The sequence below is a fragment of the Callionymus lyra genome, chromosome 2 (genome assembly GCF_982586985.1).
Source record: "Callionymus lyra chromosome 2, fCalLyr1.hap1.1, whole genome shotgun sequence".
In the NCBI taxonomy this organism is placed as follows: Eukaryota; Metazoa; Chordata; class Actinopteri; order Syngnathiformes; family Callionymidae; genus Callionymus; species Callionymus lyra.
The window spans coordinates 19,502,304-19,524,203 of NC_141819.1; the positions used below are offsets into that span (position 1 = coordinate 19,502,304).

At 43.9% G+C, this 21,900-nt stretch overlaps 2 protein-coding genes across 4 annotated transcripts; one reads left to right on the top strand and one right to left on the bottom strand.

Moving 5' to 3' along the window:
• Window positions 1–130: 130 nt before the first annotated feature.
• heatr1 (HEAT repeat containing 1) lies at window positions 131–13,759 on the bottom strand. 3 transcript variants are annotated; one of them, XM_087783900.1, is made up of 44 exons: window positions 13,721–13,759; window positions 13,012–13,161; window positions 12,739–12,955; window positions 11,986–12,127; window positions 11,770–11,871; window positions 11,564–11,704; window positions 11,278–11,489; window positions 11,081–11,211; window positions 10,923–11,004; window positions 10,761–10,862; window positions 10,314–10,428; window positions 10,135–10,242; window positions 9,607–9,699; window positions 9,446–9,537; window positions 9,172–9,383; window positions 8,679–8,800; window positions 8,417–8,608; window positions 8,186–8,354; window positions 7,951–8,099; window positions 7,693–7,885; window positions 7,450–7,616; window positions 6,696–6,821; window positions 6,261–6,629; window positions 6,106–6,203; window positions 5,886–6,038; window positions 5,701–5,819; window positions 5,247–5,368; window positions 5,041–5,169; window positions 4,744–4,968; window positions 4,549–4,678; window positions 4,299–4,480; window positions 4,094–4,140; window positions 3,902–4,025; window positions 3,684–3,824; window positions 3,308–3,606; window positions 2,974–3,124; window positions 2,737–2,913; window positions 2,545–2,679; window positions 1,733–1,837; window positions 1,478–1,640; window positions 1,266–1,411; window positions 1,042–1,200; window positions 857–965; window positions 131–273 (listed from the first exon to the last, which is right to left on the bottom strand). In XM_087783900.1, the coding sequence occupies exons 2-44, from the start codon at window positions 13,151–13,153 to the stop codon at window positions 185–187; spliced, it is 6,381 nt and encodes a 2,126-aa protein (XP_087640026.1). In that variant the 5' UTR covers window positions 13,154–13,161; window positions 13,721–13,759; the 3' UTR covers window positions 131–184. The 3 variants fall into 3 exon arrangements, with proteins under 3 accessions (XP_087640026.1, XP_087640025.1, XP_087640024.1); XM_087783899.1 differs by having other exon boundaries at window positions 2,545–2,682; XM_087783898.1 differs by having other exon boundaries at window positions 1,266–1,640.
• A 1,453-nt stretch (window positions 13,760–15,212) lies between these two features.
• On the top strand, window positions 15,213–20,932 carry LOC148085812 (SUN domain-containing protein 1-like). Its single transcript, XM_087782773.1, has 19 exons — window positions 15,213–15,332; window positions 15,642–15,785; window positions 16,564–16,745; window positions 16,815–17,030; window positions 18,221–18,271; window positions 18,347–18,409; window positions 18,523–18,595; window positions 18,669–18,718; window positions 18,792–18,871; window positions 18,937–19,200; window positions 19,270–19,344; window positions 19,406–19,455; window positions 19,521–19,653; window positions 19,716–19,958; window positions 20,023–20,107; window positions 20,175–20,290; window positions 20,420–20,587; window positions 20,653–20,748; window positions 20,819–20,932. Exons 2-19 carry the CDS (start codon window positions 15,679–15,681, stop codon window positions 20,930–20,932), a joined length of 2,166 nt encoding a protein of 721 aa, XP_087638899.1. The 5' UTR covers window positions 15,213–15,332; window positions 15,642–15,678.
• The last annotated feature ends 968 nt before the right edge of the window (window positions 20,933–21,900 follow it).

Consider the following 21,900-nt stretch of genomic DNA (forward strand, 5'->3'; position numbering starts at 1 on the left):
ATGGTTCGCGACTGAGGTCGGCGCTGCCGGGCTGCAGCTCAGGCACTGCCTCACACCAATCATTAACCTCCAGCACCGAGCCCCCCGTTCAAAAACACACAGTGACTCAGCTCCGATTCAAGGCTTTTAATCGTAGAAAAAATGAGACGAACTAAAGACACACAACTTATGTGCAAACACTGTGTTAGAAGTAACTCTGCAGAGGCTCCCCGAGGATGTTCTCCATTTCCTGGATCACCTTCTGAACCTGCTGCTCCACTTCCTCACACTCATCTGCAACACACACATCAACCATGAGCACACAAGTCTGTGTGTGTGTGTGTACATGTTTCAAGATTCAAGAGCAGCTTTATTCCGTACATATTGGTAGATATTCATGGAATTTTCTGTGGCTGTCGACGTCTTCGGAATTGGTCTTAACGAATTTTGTGTGTGTTAGTGCGTCTGTGTGTATTTGTGTGTCTCAAAGTGTCTGCATGTGTAGGTGTCTATGAATGTATGTGTGTGTAACTACACTTGCGTATGCTGCTGTGTATGTGTACATGTGAGCGAGTACGTGTACACATGCGAATGTGAGTATGTGTATGAGGGGTTTGCGTGCGTTTACATTTGTGCATGTTTACTTGTGTATGCGTTTACAAACGTGTACACACACGTTTGTCTGTGTGCATGTATCTATGTGTTTTTAAGTGTGTACATGGGCTCTTGCTTGTGTTTATCAAGTGTGTGCGTGTAAGCATACATAAATGTTTGTGTGTGTACCCGTGTGTACATGTGTGTACATGTGTGTGTGTACATATCTCTGTGTGTGCACATATGTGTGCACATATGCGTGTGTGTGTGCGTGCGTGCTCACCCTCCATCAGCTCCGCCAGGAAGGGGATGGTCTCTGGTAGCAGAACCATGTAGTTTTCCTTCAGTTGACCTGCGACCTCCATCAAGCTGTTCAGAGCAGAGAGTCGCACCTGCGAACAAGAGTCACACTTGAAGGCAACAGAGTTGAGACAGTGCGTGTGTGTGTTCCTCCAAGTGTGTGCGTACCTGTGACTGAGTGTGTCGAGTCTTCAGTAGAATCTGGTAGTTGAGAGTTTTCCAGTGATCGTCGTCCGAGGAGGACACGGCAAACTGGCCGAGGCAGGGAACCAGGTGAGAGGTCACCGTCTGTTGGTAATCTTCCTCCTCGTCGCCCAAGTTCTCCAGCTGGAAAAAAAGACACACAGTCAGATACATCAGGACGTACAGGAGGGTGGATAAGTGATGCTCACCTGGTCCACCAGGGGGAGCAACAGCGCGTCGGCTCGCTCTTTACTCAGGAACTGCTGCGTGTCGTACAGGAGGATCTTGTGCAGGCAGTCCAGGACGAAGCGCAGCAGCATCGTACTTTCATCCCTGGACTGGAAGACCGTCTCGTCTGCACAGAAACGTATGATTAGATGACTAACAGGAGATGGCGCCAGAGAGCAACAGCGACACCCACCAGTCTTGGCGGTGTTGGTCCGTCTCAGCACGTCGGCCAGAGGCTTCACCAGGTTTCCTGCGAACAGCACGAACAATCCTTTCAACCGCTCGGCCACTCGATCGCACAGACGGAAGAACGTCAGCAGACGCTCGCTGCTGCCCGACTTGCTCCACTCCAGAAGCTGCAGACAAACAGGAGGGCGCCACCATCAGGTGAGTGCTTGACTTGCATTTGGCTGATCAATCATCAGACCGGGCCAGTACGAGTCGGTACCTTGAAGAAAAAGGGTCTGAAGGAGATTTCAGACAGTTTCAGCACCATGACGAGTAGACAGTCGATCACTGAACCTTCAACCACGGATGTCATCGCTGGATCACCCTGGAAACGAAGGAGACGGTTGGATTTAGAGGCAATAATCTGCTCCAGGTCATGCTGAAAATTACTTTTGATTTTTTACCTAACAAAACTTGACGGATTGAAGCACATTTATCTCACACATTAATCTTTTTTTATTAACAAATAACAATATTTGTCAATCAGATTGTTTTCCATGCTGAAGATGCATGTGACTTTCACCCCCAAAGGAATGTCCGGGCTACATGTGACGACTAAACTGATGAAATGTGTTCAAATAAAAATAATTGACTTCTAAACTGTACAATGCAATCTGGACCTTTTATCAAATAAAAACTGTAACAAAGCTTATAAAAAAGACGTTTGTGTTTGCAGCGTGTGATCATGTAGGAAGTACTTTCATAGTAGGATTTCATTGACCCAGGTGTGGAGGATGCTCCCTCTAGCGGCCAGAAGTTTAATTGCAACACAAAACATTTGTTTTGCATGTTATTGTAAATTATTGTATTGTAAAATTTAAATGTAAACCATAAAATAACTATGATCGAAAATAAAATATGATTTAAAGGCAAAGAAAAGAAATTAATAAAATATTCATTACAGTACTGTTGAATATCGATGAGATATTGTGATGAAAAACATGGTGATATTCAAGTGTATCAATATATTCTTACACCTCCAGTTGAACTAAGACCCAGAGAGATGGACAAGAAGCCGCGGAAGAGACCGACCTGGCAGTGCTGAGCTCTGAAGTCCAGGGCCGACAGGAAGAGGGCGCTGAGCTCCGGCTGGTGATGGTTGAGAGTTTCTCGGTCCATGTGACTCAGATGTTCCTTCAGGACGTTCATCAGCGGCCCCAGATGTCCCTGCTGATGGACAACATGACTTGGTCTCTCCACTGCCACTCCTGACGCGTCACTCACCTTCTCGTCCTCCACCAGGACAGTGTAGCTGCGGCTGAGGACCGGCAGGAGGACTCGGGGGGGCAGGCGGGTGGCCAGGGACACGCGCAGAGACGACAGACGTGTGGTCAGCTGGACGCTGACGGGTGAAGCCGTGTTGGCCGCCGACTGCTCGAGCATCCAGGTCAGGCGACAGACCTTCAGGGACACGATGTATGAGACACCGGATGGACTCTGGAGGGAATAAGAGTTTCTCACCTGGAGGACACAGTCCTGCAGGTAGGGGCTGATGAAGTGAGGGAGGGTCTCGGCCGTGCGCTGCAGTGCGGTGACGGCACTCAGCAGGTAGACGTGGTTGTTGAGCATGTCGCTCCTCTCAGCCAGAGTCTTCAACAACGTCGGCATCAACCTGCAGAGAACAGCTGGAATCTTCATACCAGGGCAATACATATTTACAAAAAGAACAAAGAAAAAGAAAGAAAAAAAAAGTCTGAAACAAAGGAATTTAAGTTGCATTTAAGGTTCATACAGCAATAAAGGAGTTATTTGTCAAAAATCCTCGCACTTTGCCGATGTCTAGTCTTTTACCCACCTGGGCAGGTGTGCGATGGCAAGGGCTTTAAGCGTGCTCACGACTTCAGCGATGCAAAGCAGAGCGCTGCCCATCACGTTTTTCTCTTCGTCCGTTGACGTCACGATGTCCACAAGACAAGGCAGGACAGGAACAAACGCCTCCTGGTGGTCCGCGCCAAAGTTGCGACACAGCAGCTTGAGACTGTAGAGGGCGGTCTGGCGGTTGATGGCGTGCTCCGACGCCCCATCCCCGTCTTTGCCGGGGTATTTGCCAACAATAGCCAGCAGGTTGCCCATCAGCTGCATGAGCGCCACCACCTGTGAAGGAAGAGGAAGCACACCTGTAAGTGGGATCACACGGCACGGAGATCTTCTTCATGTTCTCCGTCTGGCACCTGCTGTGGGTCCCAGTTGGTTTTTTGCTGCAGACGATTGTTCAGCATCTCCATGGCCTTTCTTCTGACCAACGACTGCTGGTTTCCCATCAGTCCCCTCATCACGGTGATGAAGGTGTCGGCGGGCAACAAGGCGTTGACCTGACAGTGAAGAAAGTGTTAATGCTGACGACCATGTTGTCCCTCCTCGCCGCAAGTGCAGTTGGAGCAGTGGTCACCTTATCCAGGACGTCGTACGCCTTGTTGAGCAGAACTCTCCAAAACTTGGCTGTTGGTTTGTCAGCGTTCTCCTCCACACAGTGGGCCACCTGGTGGATGTACCGAAGAATCTCCTCCAGCAGTCTAGTGAGACATACGCATCATTCGGTTGTTACAGAAAACAAAATGGAGACGAGGAGACTTTGACTTACAGCTGCTGCTGCTGCTCAAGACCTTGGTCCACCTCGCAGTCGCACACCTGAGAGAGACAACAATGTTTGTAATCTGTGTTGGGTGGTGAGAGTGCTGGTCATGTGAGGCTATCAGACATAGATCACAATATTTATAGCTTTAAGGTTAGGTGACCTCAACATTGGAAACTCGTCTGATGGTACATTAGTGTTGGTCAGTCGTTACCTTGCTAATGAAGGCAGTAGCAGCGAGCAGCTGAGCCATGAAAGAGACGGACAGGAACTTAAAGTGTCGCAGCTCTTTGCTGCTGTGAGTCTCCAGACAAAAGACGAGATCCTCTATATTCTTCTCCTCATCCTTCAACTTCTTCTGAGCTCCACGTCGACCTGTTGGCCGCTTTACAGTGGCTGAACAACAACAGACTTTTATTTTGAAGGCCTGGCTTAAACCGGTAATCACTTTAGAAGAGCCTCACCTTGGTCTTTGTCCTCGGGGAGCTTCAGCAGGAACTTCAATATGTTAATCAAAGCTGAGAGCTGATCTTGGACTTGGAAGTGAGTACACAAAGAGATCCAGAAGTCCATGTCACGGTCTAGAGCTGCATCCTGGAAAAAGGACAAATAGTTCAAAGGAAAAGTAAAGGAATACAGAGTGTTTCTTGACCTCTGACCTTCTCAGTGGACGAGTCGGTGGATTGTGTTGCATGCATCTTGAAGAGGAGCAGCATCAGAACCCAGAGGAAGTGGGCCGGGCCCAGCGTGTCAAGCAGCTGAGTGAGGACGGCGATGCGGCGGTGCTCCGGTACATGAGGCAGAGCATCAACAAACACATGCAAGATCCTGGTTACCATGGCGTCCACTTTAGCCAAGGACTCATCCCCAGACTGACCACGGGCCTGAGACAGAACCAGAACATAAGACATGTTTCTTAAGTCACGACAAAATTCGGCCGGTGTTCGAGCACTTGCCTGGATCAGAGCCGGGATCACCATCTGGACCGTCTTGTCGATGACCCTGAAGCTGTAGGAGTCGTCCAGGCGGAGGACGTTGGCGCCCATGAAGGTGAAGATGGACATGATGTTGTGGAGGACTTTGTCCTGCACACATGCACAACAGCATCAAAGCATGTGCAACAGTGTGTGTGTCTGTGAAGTGAGTCAGTGTGAGTTCTTACAGGGAAGATGGCAGCAGCAGCTCCCAGCAGCAGCAGAGCATGATGGTGCGTCTGCGGGACATCAGATCCTCGGACACACTGGACGACTAGTTCAACACTAAACTTGTCCTCATCAAGCAGACCTATGAGGTCAGAGTGGAGGTCAGTATGAAACTTCACAGGCAAATCCACCATTTTCTTATTTCATAAAAAAGACTAAAAACAAAACAACATTAAATCTGGAAAACTGATTTCTTAACTCTTGGATTGAGAACGCCACACTCTTTGTGCTAAATGTTAATTAATTTTGAAAATACTGGTATATATTTATTAAATTATTAGAAGAAAAAAATGTACCCTCTCCATATAAAAACAATTCAATTGAATTATTCAATAAAAATCTAAAGTTTAAGAAATGTCAAATTCAACCATTCTGTATTTTGATGACACCGATATCAGTGAGTGGTGATCTCACCTGCGGCCTCAGCAGCGCCTCCTGCAGAAAGCTTGTTGCAAATGTTGAGCAGACAGCTGAGCAGCAGCTGCTTGGTGTACTCCATGTTGGTGAGGTCTTCGGACTCGACCTCCAGACTCCTGATGACATCAGAGAGAAGATCACATCAACACCACAACAGTTTCAATAAGTGCCTGATCTGTTACCTGGCCAGCAAAGAGAACAGAACTGGAGCCAACACATGGACTCTCTTGAGTTTTTTCTTGTGCAGCAGAAGCTCCAGGATCAGAGTCACTCTTCGCCAGGACAGAGCGCCCTCTGCTGGAGCAGCTGGGCTCTCTTCCTCCACTTTGTCTTTCCTGAAGAACACACAGTTTAGCTGATTAATGCAGCCAATAAGAAGGAAGATGGAAGGACCTGGATTACCTGAGTCTGCTACGTCTGGTCTGTTTCACCGTCACCTTGACCCCTGACCTCTCAGGCGGACACAGCTGACCCACAAGCAGAGCTGCATCGATGGACAGCTGCACAGACACATGAGTTAGAGTTGGTTTGAAGGACTCAGTGGATGTTCAACTGACCGCTTTAAAGACACTGCTGACGGTGCCGTGGGTAACAGGGGTGTTTTCTTCCAGCAGCTGGAACATGATTGACAGCAGCTTCTGTTGGACGCTTTCATCTTCCAGCGCGTCAAAGAAGGAGCGTGAGATCTGCTCCAGTGCAATGATCTGGCAGCTGGGCTGTTCAGGGTGAGGTGTAGTGGAGGTTCTGAGTGCCCGAGCAAACAGCTCCATACTCTTCTGATTCTGGACCAGCAGGGCGGCGGAGGCGTCGTTGTACTTCCCCAGAACCAGCTGGAGCAGCTCAGCATCTGCTCGCAGCAGGTCTGGAATGACCTCACACTGGTCCAGGAGGCGTTCCAGGAGTGGAAGTAGCACTTCCAGGACAGCCTAAAGGGCCGACAGAGGTTAACATTATCGTGGTTGCACCGCTAACTGGTTCTGATGTGAACTCACCGGCCCATTCACCAGACTCAGCGACCGCAGTATTGCGACGCTGGTGTATGACGGGCAGCATGGCGCCAGGACACTTCGCAGGACAGGTTGCAGGCTCACCTGCTGGTCGTGCAGCGAGCCAAGAACCTGTCAACAGAGGGCAGCAGTGAGACGACAGTTAAAGGTAGAAGACGGTAAAACAATTTAATTTAACATTTGAAATATTTTTTTTACTTTTATTGAAATGTTCACTTCATGATAATTTTAAGCATTGGATTTTATTATTTAATTAAACAAGTTCTATATTGAAAAGTTGAATTTGATTTATTGAATAATTTGATTCAATAATTTGTATATTGTATAATATAATAAAAAAAATGATAATGTTTTTAAAATTATTATTATTAACACATAGACTTTAATCCCAATTCCAAAAATCCAACACATTTTGTAATCGTAGCCTTGTAAATTCAGTTTAAAAATGTAAGTTTAGTGACAATACAAGTCAGCTGGCACTTTTATACCAAGATTTTAAATAAGATTTAAAAGGCTAGGAATTTTGAAATATAGAATTAAAGAATTGTATTAATGTATTTTTGAATAATTGGAATAAGAATGTACAACTGTGTAGGAAAACATCATTTTGAATACATTTATGGTATTCAATTAATTAAAAATAAAAATAATTCTTAAAATAACAATATTATTTAAAAAATGTTAAAGTTTCATAAATCATAAATCTAACAGCCCTGATAAACTACCATAAGAACCTTACCGTGTTCAAGTACAAGGGGTCAGCAATGATTTCCTCGCTCGTTCCCAGAAGCTTCTCAACGATATTCTGAAAACTGCCAAACTTGGATTGGCTCTGAAGAACACTGAGCGCTGCTCTCCGGACCTCCCGCAGCGGAGAGTTTAAGCAGCAGAGCAGCGAGGGGACCACTGCGTCACAAATAGACACTTTGATCACGATATGTGCATTTCAAAATGTCCCCTCCAGGACCCAGAACCCCCTCACCTGGTGAGTGGTCAGCAGTCAACTCCTTCAGTGCGGCAGCTGGTTGGACCTTGAGCAGAGCTCCACCCATGTAGAGAGCCTGAATCTGAATGACAGCTGTCACTTTCTGATCAAGCTGGTCACCATGGTTACCTCTGTATCCCCACAACAGACACAGGAAGCAGAAGAGACTGGAGGGTTCCCCGAGGTGGACCTGTTGGACAAAAGTGTTGGAGTACATGCCTACAGGTTTGTCAGGACTTGTGGAAACTGCAGTACCTGCACAAGCAGCTTCAGTAGATGTTTGAAGCAGTCAGACTTTGCTCCTTCTCCTGCCCCGCCAACCAGCAGAGTGAAGAGTCGAAAGAGGAGGCCCAGATAACAGCAGGAGTTTGTGTCCAGCTTCTCTGGATTCCACCACGACTCCCCTGAAGAGACATCTGTCAGCATCAGTATGTTTGTTCATGTGTTTTTTTGTCTGTATTTGTAGGTGTGTGTGTGTGTGTGTCTGCACCTCTGAATGTGGGATCAGGACAGTGCAGGACGGAGACAAAGGATCTGAGCAGTGGGATGAGGACCGACACGACCTCAGGTTCTAACCCATGAGCCGGGGGCTTCTCACACCTGCCCAGGTAAGCAGAGAGAGCCTCCAAGAAGTCTGCCTCACCACAACTGGCCACCTTCTGTGAAACGACAGAAATCAGCCAGGAGCTCATTTTGAAGATAGTTGTCGTGAGGGACTCACCTGAATGTTTTCATCCACCTCCATCAGCAGCGGCTCGAGAAGCAGGTAGACTCTCTGAGCCACCAGCAGGTGTTCAGTGTCCCTCAGCTCCGCCAGGCTCAACAGCAGAATTTGGGTGAGAACAAGGAAGGAGGGCTTGGCCCGGAGACCACCGTCCCGCTGCTGCTCCATGGACTGAAGCAGCTGCTCCAACTGAGACCCAGAATCAACTCATGAGAAACGTGTCAGGACAAACATGACGGACTAGACGAGGAGGACTCACTGCATGTCGTTTGGTGAGACGCTCCATGTTGGCAAGTTTCCCAGTCACAGTGGCAATGAAGTGTTTATTGATCAGTGGTACAATGTCTTTTTTGGACTTCTTCTTCATCAAGGCGTTCAGTTCTATAAGATATGGTCAAGATCAGGGAGTGTGAGAAAAAATAAAATCTTTGTATCGTGTGTTTATATTTTAATGAAGTGTGTCACTTCAGGCCACTAGATAGCAGTAATTACATCCTCCCCAGTTTAAAGAAAAATGAAATCCAGATCCTGGCGAGAGGATACAGTTGACTCAGTTACAACTTTATCAAGAGTCATATGATCTTTAAATCGTGCAAAACAGTGTCAAGAACTCAGACAATACTACAAAAATGTTCCTACAGTATCGCATGTGTATTGAATCGTTGCCACTGCGATACGTATCGTATCGCCAGAGGATTGCCAATGCACACCTCTAGTAGGGATACGAGCAGTCGTGGGTTTAGCGTAGTTACCTTCAGCCCAATCACAGGTGAGAGGAAGTCGAGCCACCACCACAGAACGTGCGATACAGCAGGTGAGTTGGAACTGTGATGAGTCTACTTGGTTGGTGTTGACCACCAAGAGAGGCAGCAGCTGCCAGCCGGCCTTCTTGAGGACCTCATCCTGTCCCTCCTCGAGCCGAGTGTCCGACAGTATACGCATGGTTTCCATCATGACTTGCAGCCTGTGTAGAGTAACCATGGTAACCAGAGTTTCCAAGTGTTCATGTGATGTTTGTGGTCTCACCAGGCTTCAGAGTCTTCTTGCTGGTAGATCCGTAACGTTAAGTCGATGAGAGTCGTAACAACTTCGTTTGCCTCAAACTCTGAGAGGAAATTCTGAAACACATTTGCTATTTCAGTCAATCAAATCGTCCGGCTGCTGGTCGAGTCCGAGTCGGCACTGACCTCCATGACCTTTAGGGCAGCAGCGACCACATTGGGGACGTCATCCTTCAGACGCTCCACAACAGCACTCCTCAGAAAGTTCAGGTCAATACTCTGCAGGCCCAACAAAAACGAGTGTCAGGAAGTTCACACAAATATAGGAGGTTTTGGAAAGCCGCACAACAAACAACGAGGGACTTTTTGTTATCATTTGTTTAACGTTTATTTGGACATGCACATTGATAAGGGTGTTGATGGCATGTGTTGACTCATGGAACACGTAATTATAAAATGGAGAAAATACTGGCTCAGGGGATCTTCTAGAAATACAGATTTATTTTCTAAATTTTATATTCTCGTGTTTATTTTTTATTTATTTGATCTTTTATTTTAAGTACTTTTTGTTATTTGTACTATATTTCTATAAAACTAAAAAAGGTAAATAAAATGAAAAAAAAAAAAATTACAAACAAAAGAAGCTCACGCACATGCAAAGAACAATAGAAAAAGTTATTCAAAAAGCTTTCACTGATAAAAGGATGAGCTTACCTGCTGGGTTGAGGCCACGCCCACCAGATGCTCCAGGGCCGATACTCGAACACACCACTGTGGGTGCTGCAGGCTAAGAAGCAGCGTTGTGTCGGAGTCGGCGACCACCTGATCAGAAATAAACAGAACATTAAAAGTCAGTGGTCATGAGAAGGTTTTACATTCGGTTGTCCACTCACCTGGAACTTTCCACTGCTGACTGACAAAGACAGGAAATCATGGAAGATGTGCCTATGCTCCGAACTGATGTCTGTCACGTGACCTGCCAGCACATCATCCAGAACTCCACAGTACCTGAGGATGAGACGCCATTTAACACTTTTATTTTAGAAATGTTATATGTTTTTTAGGCTTTTAATTATATTTTTAAATAATTTAATACAAACATTTCTGAAAGGTTATGTTTTTCATTAAAAAAATATATATATATATTATACTGTATAAGAAACTTTAATTTCAAATATTGAAGTGTAAATAAAGGAATGACAAAAAAAGAATAATTTCAATCCAAAAATTCAAGTTGCAACATTTGAAGTACTAAATCTAAACATTCATTATTCTAATGGACTTATATTCTTCCATCATTTTCCACATGCTTGTGTTTGTATCAGCAGTTCAAGCCTCACTTGTTCTCCAGGATTCGCACCAGCGGCTGTAGACGGCGCTTTAGGACGTCTGCATTTTCAGGTGCGGCCACACAGCGAGTCATGAACTCATCCAGAAGACACCTTTAGAGACACGTGATTAACCACAGGTACGGAAATGAGCAACAGAAGAAATAAGGTTACCTGGCCAAGGTCTGCTTCAGTTTGCTGCTCAAGGGAACGTTGTTCAAAATCGACTCCAGAACATCAAACTCTGGTCCATCATCTGAACATGTCGCACATAATTTGTCACTTTCGTACATGACAAGTCAATTACAAGGATAATGTCATTAATGACTAACCTGAGCTACTGCTGACGTCAATGACCAGGTGAGGAAGCAACTGACTCAACAGAGGAGTGATGTCATAAGATGATGACATCGACTGCAGCGTGGGGACCAGAGATGGCACGGACAAAAGATGAGCGCAAAACCTGGAGAAACCCAAAGCAAGAACAGTAACACAACTGTGTACAAAAAGAGGAACAACGTTGCAGTACCTGGTCCCGGCTGCACCGTCCCGCTGGCTCTGCAGCAACACCAGCAGACAGCAGAGCGCCTCGTGAAGCAATGACGGCAGCTTCACCAGAGGTTTGCAGATCTGAGCTGCAAGCTTACTGACCAGCTCGTCCTTCAGCGTCGTCCTCACCGCCAGCTGACTAACCAGCATGTAGGACGCTGCTCTGTAGTCGTCCAGAGGCGAGCGCAAGCCCTGGAAACATGGACAGCTCTCACGTTAGCTAATGCCGCAACCCAGCCAGGCTGAGCAGTGACAGGTACACTCACCAGATGCAGGTAAGGCAGCAGCTTGGCGATGAAGCTGTCCGTCACCTGCGGGATGGAGTGCATCGCTGGGACGACAGCGGAGGAGTAGAAGGAGAAAACAACCCTCAGCTGTGGGGCACTTCCTGTTGCCTCAGGAAACGCCTTGAATGAGAATCAGAGATGAAACACTTGCTGACAGATTAAGCAGGAGTGATGGGCTAACATACCTGGACAGATGTGGACACCATCTGACACACAAAGTCAAGGAAGCCAAGGTCTGAGTGACAGTGAGTGATGAGTGCTCCTCTAGAGAGAGGAACTCCTGCTTTCTGTAACACACACACAACCAAGTCAACATTGAACACAGCTCATTTTTCTTCTGTCTTTGACTCCCTGCAACAGACAAACTGAAGGCCCGTACGGTGCCTAGAAGGATAGATCACCTGAACAGGTAGCAGCCATCGCCAACGGTGGTTAGACTCTTTGATCTTTATCATCTGCAGAACTCGCACAAATGTGTTTGTGTAATGATATGGTAATGCACACGCCAGCAGGCTATCCATGTTGTACAGCTGCACATGAAAACTGAAGACACACAAAAAGAGACAGGGGTCAGATAACTGCTTAGGCCAGTGGTTTTCAAAGTCAGGGCCACCAGGGGGTCGCTAGAGTTACCACAGAAAATAAGAGGGAAGTGAAGGATCGAATTTAAAGGGTTAGTAACTTCACTCATGTTCTACTCACCGTCATGTTGACTAGGGGTTGGGATTATTTTCAGAGTTTTAGAGTTATAGTAAAAAGTGTACATCCATTATAATAATGTGACTGGAGCTCAGTGGACGAACTTCCTTCAAAAAGACGCTTAAAAACATCCATATACGTCCATACTGCTGGTCTTTAATGTCTACACTGGAAGCGCTCAAAATGTTTATGGGGGGGGGGAACTTTCAGCGTATATCACTTGTTATTCATTAAAAATCTGCAACTATCACTTTAATATAATAAAACATAATATAAAATACTTATAATCATTTGCCCTACAGCACACATACTTTCTTGTATGTTGTAGATAAACACTACCCGTGAGTAGCTTGCAGCTAGATAATAAATGGACGGGTTTCTGTAATACACTGTAATAAGATAATGTTAGGGGGGCGTTGGCAAGATGAAGTTGATGAAGGGGAGGAGAAACATACCGCTGCACCAGCCACTCAATGCACTTATGAGCTGGTTTCAAGAGGAAGTAGGGGGAGAGGCGGGTAAGGAAGCGTGTGATGTCATCGTCCAATTTCTTGTTGACCTCCTTGGACTGGACGCTGCGTTCAAGGGTCAACGAGGCAGGACTGAAGAGGGTGTCCGCAAACTCCAGCAGCGTTGGTTCAATTCCAAGCAACTGCTCCAGGCCGCTACACCCTGGTGGTGGAAAGACATCAGCGAGGGAGAGACGCAGACAATATATAAACACTAACCGAGGGAATAGAAGGTCTCTTGGTCGATTTCTGCCGCATCTTTGAGGTCGAAGAGCAGCGAGGCAACCTGTCTTTGGGTCAACAGCTCCGGGTCACTCTGGGGAAGTGCGAGCCGTTTCAGCTGCTGAGCCAATGACGTCATGATGGAACCTAAAAATGTATGACATCATTAAAAGAATCAAAACAGTGCAACTGTTGCCTTGGTTTAAGGAGGCAAACACGAATCAACATTTACAAATGTGTTCCCAATACTGACTGTAAACATTTGTGAATAGATAGTGGAAAACTGAATATTTTAAAATCTGAATAAAGGGAACAATTCAAAACCTTCCAAAACCAGTAAGGAATGCTAATGTTCGATTGTTCGTGTGATTAAAAGGCAATGCTTTCAATGCATACGAAAATTATAGTATAATAGTGTATCACACAAGCGTAATGTCGATTTCACTTAAGTTAAATGTAACATTTAATCCAACGAGAAAAATAAAAGCAAATGTTTTTTTTTCAGTATCGAACCGATTCATTTGATATAAATTATGTTTTACGTTGGATAAATAAGAAATAAAATAAAAGTTTAGTGTAAAAACTTTGATTCATTGACTGAAATCGTTTTTTATTATATTAGTATAACATTTTATTGACAAACACATTCAAGAGTGAATATATATTTCAAGTTAAACGTGTAAATAAACATATGCAAGGCTCTTACCAGGTAGTTGATTCTCGTGCAGATGCCGAACACGTTGTTGTCATGCTCAGAATTCTACTTCCGGGTCCCAGATTTTCGAGCGAACTGTTGAAGGACTAGCGCCCTCAGTCGGTGATACCCTTGAACTGCATACAGTTGCTCCCAAAGTTAAAATTACTAGATTTTGTATCAAACTATAATTAACTGTAAAATGTTTTTATATAATTGCAATGTATGTTTGCAACTAAACATTCAACCAAACAAAGGGTACATATTATTGCATTGTACACTAAATCATAATTTTATTGTAGTTTTTTTTTTTTTTTTTTCCCAGGTTAGTTGAAGAGTAGATCATCTTATCTACTTAATACTTCTCCCTATATATGATATGGAGTTGTACATCATCTACAAAATCATTTTGGAATTCAGCTCTGGCATTTAAAAAAAATCTCTAGCTAGTTTATGATATTAATTCCATCCAACTAAAGTGATTGTGATCTTTGTTTCCAATGTTTAAAGCCCTGCTTGAAAACTATTTCTTACAGTTGTCTTATGGAATGCTTACTAGAGCTTCATGTAAGTGTTTTATCAACAAACAACAAATAAATTAACGTTTCAACCACAGTGGACACATTATGTGCTGTGACTAATGTGAGGGTCCATCAATCCAAAAGGAAGAAAGGGATGAAGAAAATTAGAACTTATAAGATAGGAAAACCAATACTTTGGTGACAATGGATACAAGAAAAATCAATGTAGACATTAACCATGCAAATAACAATATGCGCTATACAAATAAAAAGGACTTACTTACTTATTATGTCTTGCAACATATAAGTAACTTTATTTTGTAAACATTCACGTAAAATGTAAATTATAAAAGGACAATGGACACAACTTACATGTTATTTTTTGTGTTTCTAAATATGTTTTTTTTTAATTTTTATTGATGAAACAATTTCTCTATATCAATAAAGTTTTACCTTACCTTGCCTTACCTTACGATTTTGCTCATGCACGATTAAAAGTTATGTTCTTAAAAGTTTACATTAGAGCTGACCTCGTGGATATTAAGGAAATTATCCATATGCCTTTACAAAAAGACATTGGCTTTCCTTCCATATGCTATTCTACTTTCCAATAATACACTATTTATTTATATTTACGCTATTCTCAGCTTGTATGATGGATACAAGCTCTATAAACGTCTATATATATATATATATATATATATATATATATATATATATTATGAATTGCCGTCTGTATTGCTGTGTTCTAATTGGAAAAACAATTTCCAAAGGAGACCTCTGAGGGATCAATTACACAGCAACGTGACTGACCAAGTTTATTGTAATTTCTCCCTCCGGCCACAAGGGGGCAATAAACGACTGCTATAAAATCGCCAACAGGCGCCTGAAATCACAACGTAATAGTTCTGCCGCAGTCACTCAACGCTGTGTTTTCTTAAATGTTTTTAACTCCAGTCCAAGTTTGGTTTGAACAAGGAATATTCGTTTGTACCCTGACTCCCAAAGAGAAGGAACGTTTGACTGTAGCCGCCGGGTCTGCGCGCCACTCGTCAGCGGGTCATTCACCTGCTTCTTCCAACTGTTTTGGCTTTTAACGGCAGGTGATGATGGCGGAGTTAGCATCTGACGCTAGTCTGGGGGTCAAGTTTGGCGGTTCTCTCAACAAGCTCACTCATTGGTTGCCTTGCAACGTGGTTCCGTCAAGTGTCCTCTGATTGGATGACTAGTTAAATATCCGAGCCACGTGTGTGCAGATGGAAGAGAAAGTATGGATTTAAGAGAAACGTTTTCTTGTTAATTTAATGTAGTGATTTTTGCATTCCGTCGTTGTTGGTGTGTTTACAAACTACTCAAATTGAGATTTATTTTAATTTTCTTCATCCTTTGCAACCACTTCATTATATTTTCAGGTTTAATTCCTGTGATTTCTCGGTTCTTCCTGACGTCATGTCGAGACGCAGCAGCCTTCGTTTGGACAACTCTCTGCTGGACCAAAGTCTTCCACATAGCAGCACCTCCTTTAGTGGAGGAGGGACAAGTTGGAGGAGCTCCAGGTATCATCCTCGAAACTTGTCTTCTCTTTATATAGTTTTCAAATATCCCCGCATTAAGCATTTTAATTTATCTTTGCGTCTTGCAATTGGAAATATGTACTAAGGGTTTAGAGTATTTATTTTGCAATTATTCTTTCACTATACTGTATAGATATTCAACTGACTGTATATATATTTTTTATTTCAAATCCTATTTAATATGTAGTTTTTTGGTATATAATTCAATAAAGTCTGTGTAAAATTTATTTTAGATTTTTTTTTTTAATGACCATTTTCATGCAAATATTACGTTTATTTTTTGCTTTGCATTTAAACTACCGGCCACTAGATAGAAGCAGTCATTACGTCCTCCTCAGCTATTAACAATGGGATATCCTGGCGATGACTGGGGACGAGGGGATACAGTTTGGATATCACGTCGTCTGTAAATTCTGCACCACCAGAGTCAAGCCCTCAGTCAATACTACAAATGTATCCTTGTTCTTACATTATTGAAATGTGTATTGTATTGCCAGGTTCTTACAAATACCATCTATAATGTATTCATCTACGTTTATATTTGTTCAGGCTTTACTTTGATTTTCTGGAACTCCTGTTGTGTTATCTGTTTTTTTCTTGACCTTTAAAGTATATTCTTTATTGAATATTGTTTTGATTTTTAAGCGCTTTGTGACCCTGGTCTGAAAAAGCGCTCTACAAATAAAAAATACTTACTTACTTGCATGTAAGAGTGATGTTTCCGGATCAACTGTGACACCACCTCTTGACTCTCCTTCAGGTCTTTGAAGTCACGTCGCTCTCAGCACCTCTCAGTCACCTGCTCAGAGTCTCTCCTCCATTCTCCTCATCCTGGAGTGTTTGATCATTCACTTCACTCTGACGCATCAGACGCTTCTCTGCTCTCTTCTCTAGTGGACGAATCATCTCTTCACGAGTCCACTGTGTTGGAGAACATCTGGGGTACTGAGCTTCAGCACAGGTAAATCCACTTTGGAGCTGCCTATTTTATATTCCAACCTTTGCTTCTAGAGAGCACGATGCTCGCAGATGCCGGCTCCGGACAGACCAGCAGCATCCCAAGAGGCTCAGAGGTCTGTCGCCCTGAACGCCCCATTATAACCCAGAACAGACTTCTCAGTCAAGATTGGAGGCCTCCTGGAAATTTGCTCGTCAGGAAAGAGAAGGACTCGCCCACAGACGTGCCCATAATCTACAGCAGAGAGCGGAGCCGAGGGAAATGTACAGGTGAGGAGTTGTGTTGGAGAAAGTTCAATACTGATTTTCCTTTTTTAATGAAAAATATTTGCATGATGGGCTTAGAAATTATTGTTTTAAGTGTTTGTTCATCAAAAATTCAAATTTCACTCATTTTATACTCGCCCTCATGTTGAAAATTATCTTTGATTTCCTTTTTAGCATTCTAAGGAAAAATGCAAGTCCATTGTAATGTAGCGACTGGAGCTCAGTTGTCGTCTTCATCTTGGTATTATCCAAAAAAACATTTTAAAACAAATGCCTCCATACCGCTCATCTGTAACGTCCATCTTGTATTGAAGACTTGACATTAGGAATTGTTATGAAATCATGTGTATATTTATATTTTTTATTTATTTTCCAGCAGAGATCGCTAGGCCATCAGTGCACCGATGCTTGCAATATGTTTGAATGACGAAAGACTTACTTCCGCTTTAAACAAACCTAAAATATAGAATTATTTAGGTTTTACCGGAACAATTTCTAATGTTGAGGCTTTAATACAAGAGGGACATTACAGACGAGCACCATGAAGGTATTTGAATGTTTTTAAATGTGTCTTTTTGGTTGAATATGACGACGAAACGCCTGAAATAGATTAAAATTGATTTTTGTCTATAACTCTAAAAAGGAACGGATTACTCTGAAATAATCCTAACCCTTAGTGGACATGAGGGTGAGTAGAAAATGAGCTGAACTATCACTTTAGATTATTAATTAAGATTATGATCGACAGTTTCTGGGGATGAGTTGGTCTTGGTCATCTGTAATGAGACTCTTAATTTCAAGGTTCATGTTTGGTTTCCTCCGTCTCCAACTGTAGATCTAATGCAGCGGTGCCAGGACTGGATCATGTGGTGCCATGACCGGTCCCTGGCATCCCTCCAGTTCTGCCACTCTGCACTTGCAAACACGTGGCAGATGTTTTCGGGGTCAAACACCACAGACAATAACAAGTTTCCTGGAAGCAGCTGTGGAGGTCCGGGGCTGAAAGGTGTGAGAGATGGAAGGGAGTGTGCCATGATGTGGTGGAACTGAGTGGGGAGTTTCACCGGTTGACTTTCTTGACGAACTAATGTGCCACACCTGTGTGTGTGTGTGTTCCGCACTAGGGTGCATCACTTTGGGATGTAATGCTTCAGGGGTTCCGACCTGAGATCTGAGTGTCACAATTGTTTCAGGCCGTTGCAGGAGTGGCTGGGTCATGAACCAGCAGGAGGAGCAGCATCTGTGTGAGTACCCCTTCCACGCTTGTTCCTCTGCTTGGTTTGGCTGTTCATCTAACCACCGTCTCTGTGGATCGTCAGGTGAAGACTGCAAGAAAAAAGAGGCAGTTGCATCCACCCCTCAGATCACCATGGAGACAGCAGGTTAACCTTTGACCCAGATCAGTCTTTTTCTTTAGTCTTTTTTTTGCAAGATTGGGACAGTGACTGTTCAACTGAGTCTTGCAGACACCAATCATGAGATGTGTGTTGTTAAGGTAAAACCGCTCGCAAAGTGGCCCGGTGGATCAGTGGCCACTGGTTTAGCTTCACTGCCAGTATTTTGGTCCGGTAAGTGAGTGTTGAAATGTTACCTTTTGAAATCGTTAATTTGGACATTTTTGTGTCACTTTCCCTCCCACAGTGTCCCAATGAAGCTGGTCCTAGTTCTCCTTCCTCTGATCCTTCTTGGTTGTACGTTCTTGCAAATAACAAAGCGGGTCACTAGGGGACAGAATAGTCTTGACTCTAATTTTCCTGTGTGCAGTCCTAAGCTGGAGATCTGCGCTCCCTGAAGAAAAGGTTCTGCAAGCCAGAGATGCACCAGACACCGCAACTGGAGTCACTGTGGGTTTTCTTTACATGTAACCCCCATTAGACCAACAGAACATTGGTTGTATTACTCTGCTCAGGTTCAAACGTCGTCTCCTGGAGTATCAACTGATCCTGCATATATTCGTGGCCTGGAACAGAGTCTGAAGTCTCTGTGGATGCGAGTGGACGTGGCAGAGCGACGGGCAGAGCAGAGACATGATGAAATGCAAAAGCTGCAGGCCAACATGGAGATGCTCTCCGGCCGGTGCAGTGGAGAGACGGATTTCTGGCTTCGGACTCTACTAAATAACCAGTTGTCCAAACTGAGAAGACAATGGGATGAGGACCAATTCAAGATGCAGGTGCATAAACATGGTGTACTGCTTGTATCTAAAGCTGCGCTGCTGACTCTACACTTTCTTGTCTAAAAGGTCCATTACGAGAAGAAATGTTCATCTCGTCTGGATGAAATAAACCAGCAACTGCAGAGGATTTCTTGTCACCAGGTGTGGTTCCAGATGAATTCCTAAGGCCTCTACATGTTTGCTAATCATTTATATTTACTAGTCTATTCAGGACGTGAGGAAAAATGGAAGTGCTTCACTTGAAGTTTTGAGGTAAACCTCCATCAGTTCACCATTACATTCTCCACTGAAGGTCTGTGTCTCTCTTGCCTGTGCAGTGCTGTGGACCACCAGTCCAACGATCAATCGGAGTTTGAAAGCTTCAAGCACCAGCTCAAAGAGGTACAGGAAGCTGTGGACAGTCTATTAAGTTCTCAGAAAGGCTATCCAAACCGAGACCTTAAAGAGATGGTACGACTATTTGAATTTGCAAAAGAAACTGTCAAAGATTGACTTTGTTTTAAATGTTGTAGGTGCGCAAGGATCTTCAGGTTCTTGTTTTTGGAGACCAGCAAATGACCCCCGACAGAGCCGATGGACCTGCCGTCCAAGAGTCACTGCTGCACCTGCTGTCGCAGCAGTTTGCCAGCAGGGGCGATGTGGAGCAAGTGGTAGAATCTCTGGAGGGCAGAATCCTGCAGAATGTTGACCAGCAGCTGAAACACTTGGAAATGTTCAGAGACTCTTCCCTAAAGACCTCAAGTGTCACCCGACAGGTGAAAGGCAAATGAGCTTAAATCAAAGCCGTTCTACGTTGCTAATAGAGAAGTTCTGTTTCAGGAGGTCAACACCATGTTGACTGATGCACTGAGGACCTACTCTCAAGACAGAACTGGCTTGGCAGACTATGCCCTGGAATCTGGAGGTTGGACTTCTTGACTCTGCAACCAGATTCTTCTGAATATCTAGCAATAATGATAATCGTCCAACAGGGGCCAGCATCTTGAATGCGCTATCATCGGATACCTACGAAACCAAAGCTGCTCTCATGAGTCTGTTCGGTGTTCCGCTATGGTATTTTTCCCAGAGTCCAAGAGTTGTCATCCAGGTCAGGCATATAATACTCCAGACACATTTAACCTTCAAATGTTGGACTCCTATTGTCTGTTTGCAGACATGCATCTCTTTGACCCTAAATTGGACGCCACAAGCCCTAATCCTTGTCTTTGATTCACAGCCGGAAGTTCAACCAGGAAACTGTTGGTCGTTCCGAGGTCCCACGGGATACCTGGCTATCCGTCTCTCTATGAAGATCTTCCCCACAATGTTCTCCCTTGAGCACATTCCAAGATCTCTGGCACCAGGTGGAACAGTCAGCAGTGCTCCCAGGGACTTTAACGTTTATGTATGCTTCCCACCTACACTTGGTAGTTATCTAGCTGGACCTGTGTTAAAGATGTTCTCCTCCAGGGACTGGATGATGATGCTGAGGAGGAACGAGGGGTACTCCTAGGGACATTCACTTATGACCAGGATGAAGAGTCCCTACAGTCATTTGCTGTAGATGTAAGCATCTGGTCTCACTTATTGCTCAGGGCTACTTTTATTTCTAACGTTTTAATTTTCTGACCTTCAGATAAGTGTTGGAGCTTTTCAGGTCATCAAGGTGCACATCTTGTCTAACTGGGGTCACCAGGATTATACCTGCATGTACCGCTTCAGAGTCCATGGAACGCCCTCTCGGACTTGAGTTCAAGCTTTCAGATGTTTTATAATTTGCCCTGAGATTTTAAATGGTTCCCAACAGGACCAAGCTTTGTCTCATCTAAGCATTTATGGAAACTTCTAATTTTATTGTATTTTATTGTATGGTTTAAATAAAAATGTAAATAAATATATTTCAGAATATCATCTGCATGTCTAGCTTTGGATTTATGTCGTTTTAGCCATTCTGGTTGCCATACTTGAAACATTACTGGAATCGACACAAATTGGCAATCTGCAAAAATACTAGTTCTCTATGCATAGTTCTCACTTGAATTGTTGACAAACTTGAATGTCAATCAGCAATAGTCATCATTTCAAATGTTGTAAACAAGTCTTTTAAAAAGACTTACTCAAAATTGTATGGATTACTATTGGTAACTTTCAAGTCTTCTCAGTGATGCCAAAACTGATAATTTAGACAGCTTTTGACATTCAGATACACATTTTATTATTGAATCACTGTCAAGCTAACTCTGTACTGAATAAGAAAAAAAATATGATGAGGACGGTTTTGAGCGGATCATGGAGCTTCTTATTTTTTTTTGTCTTTCCCAGTGATTTGATTTGACCTAAAATTAAAAAAGTAACGCTGCCAACAGGATAGGACGACAATTGTGTAGGGATCTTAGTTATTATTTGGTTCAGGTTCACCTTTTGATTTCAGAACCAAGCGGGACTTCAGTGAGGACAACTGATGGTTAGTAAGGCAGGCACAACTACTTCAGAAGTAGGATGCAGCAGCCTCGCCAGGCATCTGTGGGCGCACTGTGTTGGGGTGCAACTTCTGTCAATCAATTGTTCTTCTACCTTGGGAAGTCTACAAACAATCCATATCTGGTAAAGCCCAACTATCTTCACAAGACATCAATTAGTCAAATGAATGGTGTCAGCCCCTGACCCAATAATTTGCTAAAAAAAAAAAATCAATTGAATTATAGTATTGACCGATGC

What these genes read in the sequence shown, in the direction of transcription:
- heatr1 (XM_087783898.1), bottom strand. Translation starts at nt 13,153, where the DNA reads ATGACGTCATTGGCTCAGCAGCTGAAACGGCTCGCACTTCCCCAGAGT. An exon ending in CAAGAAGACTCTGAAGCCTG is followed by an intron (nt 9,384 to 9,445) that starts GTGAGACCACAA and finishes TACTCTACACAG; the next exon opens with GCTGCAAGTCATGATGGAAA. An exon ending in CACCTGTGATTGGGCTGAAG is followed by an intron (nt 8,801 to 9,171) that starts GTAACTACGCTA and finishes CATATCTTATAG; the next exon opens with AACTGAACGCCTTGATGAAG.
- LOC148085812 (XM_087782773.1), top strand. Translation starts at nt 15,679, where the DNA reads ATGTCGAGACGCAGCAGCCTTCGTTTGGACAACTCTCTGCTGGACCAA. An exon ending in GATCACCATGGAGACAGCAG is followed by an intron (nt 18,410 to 18,522) that starts GTTAACCTTTGA and finishes TGTGTTGTTAAG; the next exon opens with GTAAAACCGCTCGCAAAGTG. An exon ending in ACCGAGACCTTAAAGAGATG is followed by an intron (nt 19,654 to 19,715) that starts GTACGACTATTT and finishes TAAATGTTGTAG; the next exon opens with GTGCGCAAGGATCTTCAGGT.